This window comes from Oenanthe melanoleuca, chromosome 5 (assembly GCF_029582105.1).
Source record: "Oenanthe melanoleuca isolate GR-GAL-2019-014 chromosome 5, OMel1.0, whole genome shotgun sequence".
Taxonomy (NCBI): Eukaryota; Metazoa; Chordata; class Aves; order Passeriformes; family Muscicapidae; genus Oenanthe; species Oenanthe melanoleuca.
In genome coordinates this window covers 51,208,176-51,223,342 of record NC_079339.1, presented here as the reverse complement: position 1 = coordinate 51,223,342, position 15,167 = coordinate 51,208,176, and the positions used below count along the sequence as shown (strand labels likewise).

At 40.5% G+C, this 15,167-nt stretch overlaps 1 protein-coding gene across 1 annotated transcript in view; it reads right to left on the bottom strand.

Moving 5' to 3' along the window:
- Window positions 1–580: 580 nt before the first annotated feature.
- TRMT61A (tRNA methyltransferase 61A) overlaps window positions 581–15,167 on the bottom strand; it is a 22,883-nt gene continuing 8,296 nt past the window's right edge. Inside the window, exons 3-4 of the mRNA XM_056492479.1 lie at window positions 10,290–10,556; window positions 581–1,991 (exon numbers count right to left, since the gene is read on the bottom strand). Of these exons, the coding sequence (XP_056348454.1) occupies window positions 1,663–1,991; window positions 10,290–10,556 (596 nt within the window). The 3' untranslated portion in view covers window positions 581–1,662. The remainder of the gene's footprint in view (window positions 1,992–10,289; window positions 10,557–15,167) is intronic.

Below are 15,167 nucleotides of genomic sequence, written 5' to 3'. Positions count from 1 at the left end.
GATCACCTTGAAGGAAGTTGAGAACCTTGTGGTTGTTACAATTCCCCACTGTTTCTTCTGGAGTCTGTCAGTAGCTGTGCTGTGCTGCTGGGTGGCAATCCCAGCACACACAAACACGTGCACACACAAACACACACACATGTTCCACCACAGACACCAAACCCCACACACAGCACCAGCACTTACTGCACAGCCTGGAGAACATGAACAGCAGCAGAAAGGGAACTTTCCCATAATTTCTGGGGAAATGCTGCAGTTGTAGGCCAACTTACATAACTGATTTAGCTGAACAGAATTGCTTTCTGCCTTTAATCTGCTCAACAGTTTATCTGTGCAGTCGTGATCGGTTGAGCTCTCCTTAAACCGTTATGGATTAGCGTTCTGCTGTAACATGTTAAAAGCTTAGCTTTGTTTATTTTTGTCAAGAATGGGGGAGGGATATCAGGTTAAATGTTCAGGCAGCAGTTTGTGAATGGCTGTTTCTCTTGCACAGCAATTGATACACTCAGGTACTGAATGCAATAGGAATATTTGTGAACTTACTATTAAAAATAAAATAAGAAAAAAAGAAGAAACTTAATAAATTTGCATGATTATTTTAATCTATAAATACAAAATGTAATCCAGCATTCAAACAGTTCATCACACCCACCAGCTCTGTATGGAAGACTAAAGAGTAAATGATCTGAAAACTTAATTAATAAGGCTGGTTGAGGATTTTACTAAGTTTGCATTATTGATGTAATTTGAAGACAGAAATCCTGCCAAAAGCAATCTTTCTGTCATTCAGCTGCAGGAAAACAATACACCACAATGGAAATAAACCACCAAACAACTGGAACCTCATCCACACCACTTACAAAGAGGTGCTCAGATAATATTAGCCAGCTGTTCAGTTAATTTTCACAGTGGATTCATCAACTATGCAAGTGGTTGTTCCATACGAACATGACTGTATGAATCCAGGTTCGAATTTCTACTACAAACTGATGAGCACAATATACCAATTTAAATTAAACCCAACAATTACCACACTTCTTTGACCTCTGTGTAGTCAGAATGATTTGCAGATGCCAGCCTGGAATGGAGTAAGAGGCTGTATTCCTGAGTGCTGCCAATAATCCTCTGGAATCCTACTCCAAGGAAACACTGATTCTGTGAGTAGTTGTGCTGGCAACCCTATAATCTTGGAACCTTCTTATCTAAAATGGAGGAAGTAGGCACTTTCATATTCTTCAGAGCAACACAGATACTAGAGAAGTTTAAAAAATAGTGTCCAGTGGTGCTAGGAAAAAATAAAAACATAAACCTGGGAAAGTAATTCAGAAAAAAAGAAAGAAAAATCCAACTTCTTTTTAATTTGTCTGTTGTTTGTTTTGCTTTCTTATGAGAGATCTTAATTCTGCACATTCCAGTGAATGGTCATTCACTATTAATTTATCTTCTTTCTGACAGCAAGTCGAGCACCATTCCAGATTTTCAACATTCCCTTGATGCTGCTCTGCTTAATGCTTGTGTGCTATTTAAACAAAGCATATTCCAACCAAATCTGACTATATATGGAATTCCCTGACAAGTAAAACTTTGGATGCTGTACAAAAAAGAGCCATGAAAACAGAATGCACACTAACTGCACTCCAGACTGCACAAACTGGGCATGTACTACACCAGGCTCTTGGTGGCAAAGGTCAGGTACCCAGTGTGCCCAACCACCTCCCTGAGTGGCACGCCACTCTTGAACTGCACAGTCCCTTGCTGCAGATTAGCACACGGGCTACCTTGGTATGATGGGTTGCTGCTGTCAAAGTCAGAGCCAGAATTATCCTCAGCTGCTTTTCCAAGGTCAGGGATTTGCAAGCTAATTGTCCTTACATTGTACACTCGGAGCAGAATTTCCAAGGTGTTAATCTCTGTAAAACCATATTCTTCCATTGCTAGGCAGGTTCTTTGAACTTGTTCAATGCAGGGGGAGAAGGAGCAGATGCGGCCACCTGCAAAATAAGACAGGTAATGGAAAAGAGGGCAAAAGCCAAAATGAAGCACTTTTCATCTTTTTTCAAATTCTCCCTGATGCCCACAGAATTACCATCATACAGACAAAGTAAAAACATTCTTCAAGAAAATCTTCACAAGGCAACTTTGTTGGTTTAAAGACTCAGCACAAAATCAAACACGGACAACTCTACAGGATGCTTCAGACCCTTTAGAAATTACAACAGCAACTTTGTTCATCTTCCACATCCAATGTTGCCCTCGACACTTGTTCACAGCAAAACTGTTGAAGTTGATCCCTTTAGAGCAGTGACTCTTTTGGAATCACTCTCCAGCATTCTGGACTGAGGCACCAAACTGCAGCTGGCACGTACACAAAGCCAGAAGTCATTCTCCAGACGCTGCCGAGCGCTGGAGCCCAGCGCGCGCGCACACGCCCTGGACAAAAGCGGCTGTGTTTAGTTGAGGATGATGGTATGCGTGGACAGAATAAAGGGATCTCTCCAGGCCATAGATGGAGTGCTGCTAAGGCTTTACCCTTTTAGTCAAGCTGACTAGCATGTCTCCTGAGCATTTACTGGATATCACATCGTGCAGGCTCACAGTAAATGCTGTAAAGGACAGGACTTGTAAGTGACAAACTAACACTTGCGTCCTTGTCTGTGCACAGTTCTGATTTTTGATTCTTAACATGGAGTATTAATAGGCCCTCTACACCTTTCTAAGTGCTGCAATGTCACCTTAACAGCTGAGAATAGAACGATTCAGATTTACTCTGAAAAGCCACAGCCAAATCAGATCAAAGAATTATAAGGACACTGTCTGCCATAAAGCCAGGGCATGTGCTTTCACCCAGGACACAGTGTCCCTCAAGGCAACTGCCCTTCCTGAAAAGCTTTTGAGCAGGAGGAAGGAACACTGGGCAATGCAGCTTCAGCTATTGTTTTGTTTACGACAATTAGATGAAAATGCCTGCTGACCTGATTTGCATTCCTTCCCAGTCCTCTCCTGGGCTCCAGTCAAACCTTCCAATACCAGTCATCCAAGTAGTTAAAGAACCCGTGCAAGCCAGAGCAAAGCATCCTGCTAAAAATAGAGGCAATGCTGGGACTACATGAAGCCTGCTTTATCTCAAACTCCCCCTTTTTTTTTTTCCTTTTTCGTTTCTAAAGTCAGATCTCTAAAAAAAGAAAGCATCAGGTCTGAAAGCGTCACTGTAGCTCTCTAGTTACTGTGCAGCAATGATGTGCTGGGTACTGCCTGGGGAAGAACACTTTCAACAACCATTAATCCACCATACGCTAAGTAAGATTTAATTTTAGTCCTCAAATAAAGTCTCTGCACCAAGGGGTTCTTATCATGAATCTTCAGAACAAAGTACCCTGGACAAGTAATTCCCTGGAGCGACAATTAAAACTAATAATCACCTGCAAAATTAATGCTGGTATGTGTCTTTGTAAACCAAGCCTGTTGATGCTGATTAAATTGCATGCCCAGTCCATTAACTCCCATGAAATTAGATTTGTATGTTCATCAGGATGGCCAGCAGTACCAAAATGTTCCTGAATCTGACAGCTAATCTTTTCTGGCCAAAAAACTTACACTCTTCTACCATGCTTGCAGATGTAAAACAGAAAAGCTCAGGAAAGAATTCTGTTACATAATTAGAAAGCTACAATGATGCATGCATGTTACAAAGAAAGAATTTATATTCTTATTGTGTAGGGAACTGAACAAATGTCTGATTTTACTAAATGTCAGTTCACAATAACTCTTTGTCTGCAAAGCAAGAATCTGCCGAGAGACCAGAGATTACTACTTCATTCAGGCTTTTTGGTTTTGAGGTTTTATACTGCAATAAAAAAAGCAAAATATATTTACATTTACAGTAAGTCTGTTCTTATTTATTCTGACTCTAAGGGTTTAAAGATATGTTTAGGCTTTTGAATTCACATGCTCTGGATTTACTGTCAAAAACTCAAAGCCTGCACACAGCTGTTGCCATACAAGCAGCAAAGCCACCTACGGTTCTTGTCAAGCCTTCAATTAAAGGCAGAGCACCCTTCCTCTTGCCTGGGGCTGGTCAGCTGAGCACAGCACGTCAACACCAAACTTGGTGAAGATTTATCAGGCTGCCTCCTCACAACTGCTGGGGGAAGTAGGGTTACAGAAAACAGGCTTTCAAGCCTTTAGTAGGGAAGACAGCTCTTGCTTGCAGTAGCAAATATCCAGAGGGCAAGCACAAAAAATAACGTTACTTTAATTCATGCACTGCTGGAAGTTTTTCGGGTGTGAAAGATGAGAACTGCTGGTGTTCCATCTAACTGAGACCATCCAACGGGTTTTAATAGTTCTGTCAATTTTGTTTTGCCCTCGCACGCCTATTGTTCTCGTTACTTTTATACACCCTTTTCAAATAAATGCACTTACAAAGGGCTTAGAAGCAAACCCATCAAGCATCTGTCCTTACAGATCCTAACAAGTGGGAGAGGGGTCCCCTCCTGTACCATCAGGCAGGCCAGATCTGACTTGCAGTTCCAGGCTGGAATTACTTGATTAAGCAGATATTAGGAGCAAAGTTTGGAAAGCTACAATTAGCAGAAGGCTGGAAGGCAAAAATGAAATTGCAGTTCCAGACTGTGAGAGGCTGTCTAAAACAGAAACGTTTGGGAAGTTTCAATTCCTATGGTGTGTTTAGACCAGAAAAAAAAAAAAGAAAAAAAAAAAAAAAGTAGAAAACCAGCACTCAGAAGGACATGGTCATCTGTTCCAGGAGCCGACATTGTCATCTTTAACAGACCAGACGCTTCTGAATTCTGCACACTGTGGGCTGCCCTCTGTACCCAGCTGGACTACCAGATAGGCAACACCCCTTCTGTCACAATCACCAAAAAGATATAAATCTAGATTTCAGCATTCAGAGTGCTCAGACTCTTTGAGAGCCCTCTTGTCATTTAGACACCAAGAGGCTTTTAGGGCTTAAAGCATTTGAATATGCATTGCTTTGTCTTGCCATGTCAAGGATTTCTTAGTGAATGAAGAAAAGACATGAGCTCCCTCCCTCTCCTCTTCTCCTGGGGCACATTGGTCTGTCTGTGGATCACAAAGGGGTGGACTAGACTAGAGAGCAATGAAAACATCTGAATGGAAACTTTTGTACAAATTGGGTTTGTGTTCTTTCAGAGCTGTCCTTTTAGGAAAGCTACCGTTCCTAAAATTTGGTTAATGAGATCTGTGTGTCATCATAAATTGATATAGTAATTATGAGAGATTAATCCTGTTCACATTGGGAAGCTGTGTGAGCTTTTTGATCTGAAGAGCTGTCTAAAAATGTGTTTATTCATGTATAATGCATCTGACAAGTGCTACAGTTGAGGAGAAGAGAATAATGAGATGGTATGAAAGACTTAAGTTTTTTTCTACCTTCAGTTTTACAGGGAACGAGTTAGTTTGAAGCATTAATGGAGAGGTTAAATGTCCTAAATCCATAGCCTGGAACAAACCCACACAGTCCTGGCAGTCATTGTAAACAGCAACAGGGTCAAGAGTACATGAAAATGGAAGTAGAATTCAGACTGGAATGATTAGAAAAGAGAGTTTAAGAGAAGGGGGAAATAGAAGACTTTCATCCACATAATACTGTACATTTGAACCAACTGTATCTAATTGGTAATTGAGGGACACACCATTGCAAGTGTGACACACCTCTACAAGAGGCCAGTGCCTTGAAAATTGTCAGAACGTTCCTCTGCAACGCCAACAATTTTGCTTCTGGTTTGTCTGAGCAAGGACTAACATCTCTACCAGTTCTGTTTGGCCAAGAAGTGCATTAGGTTTCAAGTGTGGAAAATCTCAGTACTACCAATTGACAAGAACTCCAGTGTGTGCTTATGATAAAGAAAACATGTCCAAGAAATATGCTCTTATTTTTGTAGGTTACTGTATGTGTCACAAGTCTTCTGACAGGTTCTTTCATCATCCCCATATTATTCAGATGATGCACATGCAATGCAGTACCATTAAGTTTTAGGGAAAAGGGCCAGTAATTTTAGAATGATTCTGTGACATAAAGAATACAGCACAGCATTTTTACCTCTGGCAAAAGAACACAGCTTGGGTTTTGGGAGTTAAATGCATTGTCATAGTTGGGAGATTACGTTAGAAAGATCTCAAGGAAGAAAAAAAAACCACACAGGCATTATCATTGTGCAGGGGTGAGGCAGGAGAGTCACTGAGCAGCATCACTGTGGCATTTACTCTGTGCTAGTAGGACACTAAAAATATTGTATCTGCAAAAGGGGACAGAATGTCCTTTAAGTGCGTGTGCTCGTGGGCGATTTGATGTAGCTTCCCTGACAAGTGAAATTAGAGGATTTGGCTGTTGGAAGAAATTAAAGGATGTTTCTTGATTCAGAAAAGAGAATTTTCTCCAAATCACTTGCCAGCTCATTAATAGGAAGCTTGATGTGATTTTCTGCAAATGTGACCTTAACTTCTGCACTTATAGGTGCATGATTCAAAAGGATTTTTTTCCTGCTCATTATTACGGGCTGGTAAAAGCATGTAACAAAGAATAAAAAATCAATTGGCTCCATACTGGGGAAGAAAACCTAACAACTTTCTTTAAGGACCCTTTCATCTCAAACTACTTCCTTCAAACTGTGTAAAAGCCAGTAGCTTTGGCTGGCCTTCCACAGTGAGAATTTTGATGCAAGAATCCTTCTGCTTGACTCTACACATGGAAGAATCATTTGTACTTCAGGGCAGGATCACTGTGTTCACCTGACCTACCAAGCTCTAACAGACCCAAGCTAGAGATGAATTAGTAATCCAAGTGCTTCACATGGTGAGGGATAGAAGCTGTGCCTCAAAAGCACACCTGGGTGGTTTAAAACTGGGACCATGAATAACCTCTGGAGCTCAAGAAAAATAGCCAGTGAGGCTTCCTACATGGACATGGAAATGCAGAGGCCAAAAGAGGGAGATGTTCAAAGCAAACTTACCTGCAGAGTTTTGGGGGGAGAATTGACAACACTATTATCTGATTCAGGTGTTATTTCAAGGATCACAATTTGACAAACTCATAATTTAGGGGCTTTATGATGCTCAAGTGTGAATGGAAAATCTGAATTTAAGAGTAAAATCTTTAAAGAAGGAAAGGAAATAAAAGAGAGGTGGTTTTAATAATTTTGTGACTCAGACTGTTAAACACCACAAGGAGCAACTTAAAATGCAAGAGGCTAATCCAACCTAATATATAGCTGTAATTTTCCATCCCCCTACCTGAAAATTTAAAATCTGTATGAAAATTACTGTGCCAGTGGGTTTCTCCCTCATCTTCCACAGCCTTGGAAGAAATAGACAGTATTTATGAGAGTAGAGTAGGTGGGTGCAGAATTATATTCAAAGCACTACAGTATTCAGCTGTGGAATGACTGTGAGTCAAAAGTTTCAGGGCATTTAAGAACTGCAGAATATTTCTGTTACCTCATGATTTTCTCATTTTCTTAGTTTTTAAAAATGTAGCCTGAAGGGGTTAATGTCAACATTGCAAAAACCACCAAGGTCAGATATTGGGAATGCAGCTATGACTACAAAAAAAGCATTAATCAGCAGATGGTGCAGAAGAAAAACAGTGCAGGTCTGGAAATGAAAGGAAGTTCTGCAGTGCAGCAGTGCCTCAGAGATGCTACAAGCAGTTTCTGCTGGAAGTGTGAGTGGTGACATCAGCACAAAAGGATGCAGCTGAGATGCAAACCCGAACAGAGGCAGAGAGCATCAACAGAGAACAAGAACCTTCTAGTCACAAACATACTGTGCCATTTTCTTCTTTCAGCTCTTCAGAGGCTGGCAGTTCTTTAAATGGGAGGCCAAGCTGCTCTAAGTAGTGTATTTACAGCACACTGCAAGGCATAACGTGAGTGATAACTATACTCTGTAAAGAGGATCATTAACACTCAGTCTACCAGGAGCAGCAGCTATTCAGGACCTTGAGCTGAAGTAGAAGAGAAAACACTGATCTGATAAGGCTTTGTTAAGGTTGAGAACTCTCCCATAATGTCTCAGCTGAACTTTCTATGGTGAGTACTGAGGTTTTAAGGAGAAGAGTAGCTAATGCTATATATCGAATTCTCTTAGTTCTAACCTTAGTTCCAAATACCTTAAGACTTTAGGGACTAAATTACCACTATCTGGCAGTACAGCTGTTATATCTGCCTGGCACATCACAACAAAACCCACAGTGTGAATGGTTCAAATGTGACCCTGTCCAGATCTGAGAGAGGGCGTGGAAAGAAAAGAGTGGAACTCATTTCCTGCAGTGATGCTTTATCACAACACAAACCCTGGAATGGGGTTGAAAAACAGCAGAATGTGCACAGCCTGTACTGCAGAAGAGGTTTAACTCTTTGAAAACAAAACAAAGGAGCACTATTAAATTATCTGCCTGTGGTAGGGAAAGGGAAGCAGTTACAGATAACCTTCTGCAATATTTTAGATTTAACAGCAGTAAAAAAACCACAACAAAACTACCCGCATGACTCAGAATAAAACAGAGAAGTGTGTAAGTTTTTACATATTACTACTACAATCAATTATATTTTATATGAAAACCAGTTTTTGTTTATTTGTAAAATAGCAAAATTTTAAAAATGCCCCCAGTCAGTGGGGTATCAAGTTGCCCAAAAGAGGAGCCTTAGACCAGCACCAGATCTCAGACATGAGAGGCTGGTTGCAGCAAAAACTGCAGCAAGGATCAGCAACTTCGCCTTTTGAGTGGTTGATAAAGTGAATGATGCCACTTCACAAACACAGAAATGTGGGATTTTGAAGTCTTATTTATATTGCCTAAGCAGATGTAACCTTGTAGCATAGCACAGAAAAGCATAGCCAGATGGTACGGCCGGTTTGGGACCATAATACATTTTCTAGGATTTCAAATGCTGGAGTGAGACAAGGATTCAAAACTTGGAACTGTTCAAGCAGCCCTGCTTAGTATTCTAAGCATGCAGCACTTAAATAATTCAAATTGGACTGCGCAATGCAGCGCCTTCTAAGCTGGGAAGTCAGCTGAGTGTTGTGCTCACTAGATTAGATAATTTGAGCATGGGAAGGGCATCGTACAGTGCAGTGATTTCTTCTCTCCCAGGACACACTGGAAAGCTGCTAAAATTGAGCTGTAACCATTGAAGGTACAGAGTGCTAACAAGGCTCACTCTATTTATTCACTTTTTAAAGTGTGTTACGTGGATATCACAAAGCTTTCTAGAAAATTTTCAGTAGTAGCTGAGGTAGCCCAACAGAGGAGCTGGTCCTGACTCAGCAAGGCAGTGCACACTCAGTGACCTTTAAGAACAAGCTTAAGTCTTGTGATTTCAAGAAGACTTAGCAATTCACTTGAAGACCAGCCTGTGATTATGTATTTTAACAAAGAACTGTGCCTTGGCATATAATCAAGTTTTTAAACTCAAGTGCCAGCATGGACACTGTTCAGCACTCCATGCTCTCTTGATTATAAAGTCACTTTTGTGGATGGAAGCAGTTTGGCAAAAATTAGTTCAGATCCACACTATTATGACATTACTTAGAGGAAAACTTATTCCAGGATAAAATAATCATTTATTCACTGAAGCTTATTTTTCAATAGGGAAAAGAGATATAATAAAGTGATGAAATCTGTGCAAAACCTCAACATCAGTTCTCACTTGCTGTCACAATCCCAGAGTAAATGGTATAAGCTAGAACACCCTTTCTGTTCCATTCCCACTGCATCCAATGGCAAATTCCTCACTAGGTCCAATCACAAAGATTTAGGACATAAACTGGCAAGCATATTTAAGTGCAAGCACATTTCTTTGTAACATTACCGTTGGGGTTTTGTTAAATAGGTACAAATCTGCAATGGTTGATGTGAACTGAGGCTGAACACCTTTTATACAAACACCTCTCCACTGAATTGCCAAAGAAATTTGCTTTCAGCATTTATTGCTACTTCTGCTTCCCACACACCTCAGATCCAGCAAAATGCACTTGAGAATGGTTCAAAGGAGTTTTTATAAACTGCCCATGCTAATTGTAGTGGCTCTCACAGGCCTGCAGGAAAAAATTGTTCTTCTCCTTTCAAATCTTCCACAGTAAATTGAAGATGCCTTTTGAAGTTTTTACAGCCTTAGAAATGCCTGGAGACTGACATTTGAGAACAGTGATGACACAAGGTAAGGGAGCACATCTAATGCATGGCTCAAAGGCAGAGATATGTGCACAGTACTTCCTGAACAGAAAGAGAAAAATGTCGTTACCTTCAGCTTTTAATGCTGACTTTGCATGTCCTATGGCTTCCCATGGAGATGGAATATCTAGGAACACAGCATCTGCAATGTTTGAGACCCCAAAGCCATTTTTGCAGACATCCTGGTTGGTCACTGTGACCAGGTGCTCCACCCCGTGCTCCCGAAACTCCTCCCGCGCCTTCTCGGCCCTTTGCTGGTGGAACTCCACTGTGTACAGGTGCCCGGTGGGAGCCACCGTCCGGATCAGAGCATGGGAGAGGGACCCACTGCCTGTACCTAGAAAAGACACACAACTCATGAAATTGAGTTTGGCAGTGCCAAACATCAGAACTAAAGTCTTCTGCATGAGTCTTCCTCCTTGGAACACTTGTTCAAAACTTAAATGAACACAAACCACTGATTCAGCTCCCGAAAGAGAACAGTCCCTCCTTCACAAGGAGGCAAGGACTAGGTGACCTAGGAAACAGTCTTCCGGGTCCTCAAAGCATCCATTAAAAAAATCTGGCAAACATAGGATCTGTCCTATCTCCCTGGAGTAGGAAACTAATGCCAAGGGTCAGCCATTGCTCTAACAACTGCCAGTAGAGAACACGAGGAAGTAACTGGAGAGGTTTTGTTCAAAGTGCCAGACTCTTCTAGAGTGAAAAGAGATTAAGACAAATTTTAATGGATTTTCAGAACCTTATACTTCACTAAACAAAGAAAATATGTTGGCATGGGTACATGCCTGAAAATCCTATTAATATCCATGTAAACAAATGGCTGTCAGGATACAGTTAGCTTTGCACAAATCTTGTAAGAGACATCCTCAACTCCCACTGGAATTTCCCAAAACTAAGGCCTTTTGGTTCCTTGCAGCCACACTGATTGAGCACCTGTCTTCACAGGTCACTTACACACATACACGCCTACACAAGCTTAACTAGTCTACTATAATCTATCACAAAATTGCAGGTAACTACAATTACCACATACAAACAGGGACTGACAAGACAAAGATTTTTTTTCCTTGTTTTAGTCTCATAATTTAGGAAACTTACTTTAAATGATCCATTGGCATATTAAATAGATGAATGACTAATAACAAAGATTTTCACTCAAGAAAACACCCATATACCAATTCCCATTGTAAATAAGTCACTCAAGTGGCATTTAATGGAGTAACCCCCCAAATTCAAAACCTGTGTTTATTGATTCATGATTCTGTGCTTAGAACACATTTCTCCTGTAGAAATAAAATCTATTTCTAGCTATTTTGAATGACTGTTCAGCCTGAGGCAAGTTCTTTCAGCTAACATAAATCTTAAAAAACTTATAAAGGACACAAACCAAAGTACAGCAGCTCAGAAACAAGTAGAAAGGAAATTAATTAGGGGGCACCAGGGCTGGTACAGTGTCTTAATTGGCGCAGTACTTTCCATAATCATACAGGAAGTCTGAGTTCACTGGCAGATCCCAGGTTCTTGCCCTCTAGTCACATAAGGGGAGGAACACTGCTGTGGCACTGTATTTAATCCGACTGTATTTAAGCTCTGAAAGGGGAGACACTCAGACTGTAAACAGAGCCCAGGGCCCGTGTTTGCCACCGGATCAAGCGGCTGCACCGTGGAATCAGCACTGCTCCTCTGCCTCCCTCTGAGAGGGCTCTGACCCAGCCAGCAGACTGGCACCCCCCCACAGCTTCAGCAGGGCACTTCAGAGGGGGAGAGAGCACCTACAGATTTTAGCACTGGCTTCAGAGAGGTCCAAGACAAGAGAGAAACTTTTACACACATGCATTTAATAAAGTGAAAATACAGGCATTCAAAGCAGTGTTAACATAAAACAAAGAAAAAGCAAAACACACCTATATGGGCATACGTCAAAAACTATCCTGTCACAGCACTTGAAGGATCTAAATGTCAAAATACACTTTTCCCTGGTCAATGGAGTAATGGTAACACAGCAGCCATGAGGTTGTGAAAACTCAATGATATATGTGCATAACAAAGAAATACTATTCCATTGATATGTTTTTAATGACATAAACAGGGAACTATTGCTCACAAGATGCTAAAGACTGAAACTCTGCCTTTACATTTCATGCCAAAAGGGAGGATTACAACTGAGAACTATTGTAAAATGTGGGAATTTAATTATTTTACCTCTCAAATGTGTAGTGCTGCACACTTTCTGCATCTCTCTCTGCTAATCTGAAGGAGTGAACTGGCCTGGGTTGTAAGCAGAAGAGGGAGGCAGCTTGTGCATGTATCCAGTTTCCTTGTTCATAGTCTTTTACATTTTTAATCACTTTCCTTTTAAATCTGCTCTTAAAAACACCATAGAAAATACCAATTGTCTCTTCCATAGGAAAACCATTAAGATTTTTTGGCTTCTTTTCTAAAACCCTTCTCTTATTCACAAACACTCCAATCCAAACCCTGAACTAAAACCAAGATGCTGGAAGTCACCACTTGCAGGTGTATTACAGACAGAGCTTTTGTTAAATAAGATTGCCAGGAATTATTTATTGTTGACTGGCTACCACAAACACGAGAACAATACATATGTATCACATTTTAACATATCAAATTCTATCACATTAATATTATTAATGGGAGTATTTCTGAAAATGCTTCCTGACTTATCTGTGACAACACTTTTAAAACAAGGAACAAGATGGTTATGAATCACCCACTATTGTAAAATCACTCCTTGAAAACATATTCTGAACCCAGACATGTGACACAATGATGACCCTTAACTCTCATGTGCCCAATAGATCAGCACATTTGATGTGATCCACTGATATGAGAGTCTGGCATGAGTCCATACCTGCCACAAGCCCTAAAGCCCAAACAACCCTGTCTACACAAAGCAGAGGTTCAACCCTATGTTTTTGTGATGTTGTAAAAGGGGAAATTAATGTTTATATTTACGTTCTTCCCTTCAAATCTGCAACATTCAACATTTCTGTCCTTCTCAACCTTCTCAATTTTATTTCAAAATCACTACGGATAAAAAGCAAAATATGACTCTAAGACTCTTAGGCATCAGTTTGGAGTAAGATCTAGTTAGTTACAGGTTTCCTTGGGAAATGAAAAGTATTCTTAGCATGATACAGAATCAGTCAGGACAGCAGCAAAACCCGAGGAGTACTACTATAGATATACTAGAATGCTACCAAACCAGAAATTGTCTACCTGAATTTCCTGTATACAAATGAACAAAAAAACTGGATACTCAAAATTTACTATTTTGTATCAGCAGAGGCAAGATCAGAACTGGAAGAACTTCAGTGTGTTTTCTTTCTCACAAAGTGAAATGAAATGCCTGTGTTCCTGATATGACCTAGAAAGCAGAAGACAAATAGAACAACTAATTTGTAATTTTATACCAGGATGCTCCCTTTCTGACAGCCTGCACAATAAATAGCCTTAGAAACTGTTTGCTCTCTGCCACAGGACAATGCTCACTTAACTACCATGTTTTAATCATGAATGGACTCTATAGAACAGAATTCAAACTGTACTGAAGACAACCTTAACAGCACAGCTGCTGCTTTAGAGCTCACTTAGGTGAACACTAATGTCATTGCTAATTTTCACTTGGAAAATGTGATGCTCTTTTACATTGACTGTTCTGTGATCTCAAACATCTTAGTCAAAAAGCAGACATCTGCATTGCAGGAATTTAATGAGGCACTGCAGGGGCCCCAATATGCCACACTCAAAGCTCAACATCTGAGGAGGCAGCACTGTGCAGGGGATCAGCACAGTGAAAACCAGGAATGGGCTTCACTTCAGTCCAAAGGCAGGAATTAAGCTCCTGTGTAACACCCAAGATTGAGGTGGCCCGAATGGCCCTGCATACTGAGGCAGTATCCTTTCCTTCTTCTTGGGCTCAAGCACATGACATTCTCCTTCTCTGATGCGTATAAGCTCTAGGGGAGAGTTTTTGCCCCTCTCCCAAGCAAAATGCTGTAGTTTTAGGATTTCAGTCCTCATAAGTGGACACCTATACAAAACACTCAAGCTCAGCACTTACTGATACTTCCTTCTGATTTGCAGACAAGCAAGTACTGATCAGATGAACTTCTCAATTGCCCTGACCTCCAACAGATCTGTTCTTCTCACTCTCTGCTTATTCAAGTGTCAGTTTTTCCACAGAGAAGCCTCCACACACCTCAACCATCTTGAAACAATGTCCATGTTAAAATAATTTCTCACCTTCCCAAAAGTTGCAGTGGACAATATCTGAGCTGTTCAAAAATGAAGCATGTAATTTCAGCACAGAATACTGCCAAGAATGAGTGTCACCATGGCATCAAGCACGGTGCTTAACTGATATAGAATACAAAGTGCATTTTACACGGTTTTCTGTTTAGTCTGGTTTCCTTATTGCAAGAATACTTGTCTTATCTCCTGGAATCCTACCCATCCCATAAATATAAGTGACCTGATTCTGTGTTCCACTACATTTTCTCTTTGCAGGCTGTTGCTTGGCTTGTCTTCTCTAGAAGTTTCTCATCATGGTACTTATTTTTAAAAAAGGAACTACAAATTGTCACTTAGGATCTATAGATGTTTACAGCAGTGTGTAAGCAAAAGCACTTTGGAACAAAGCTGAATAAGCTCTTAAGTGCATAAAAAGGTTCATATTGCTTGGAAACAGGAAAAGAGAAAAGTATGCAAAGTGTTATTTAATACTGGGTCTCTAAAATATCTAGTAACATTTTAATAGAACTTAAGCTTCTGATGCAAAATTTGGCTACCTAAGATATTCTGAAATGAGTAAATACAACAAAACAATGACAGTGTTGCTCTATTTGTCTCCTAGCTACGCCACTTAGCTCTAGCAAATAGTAAGATAGGTCATGAATCAGCCATGAGAACGGAAGGAGCCTCA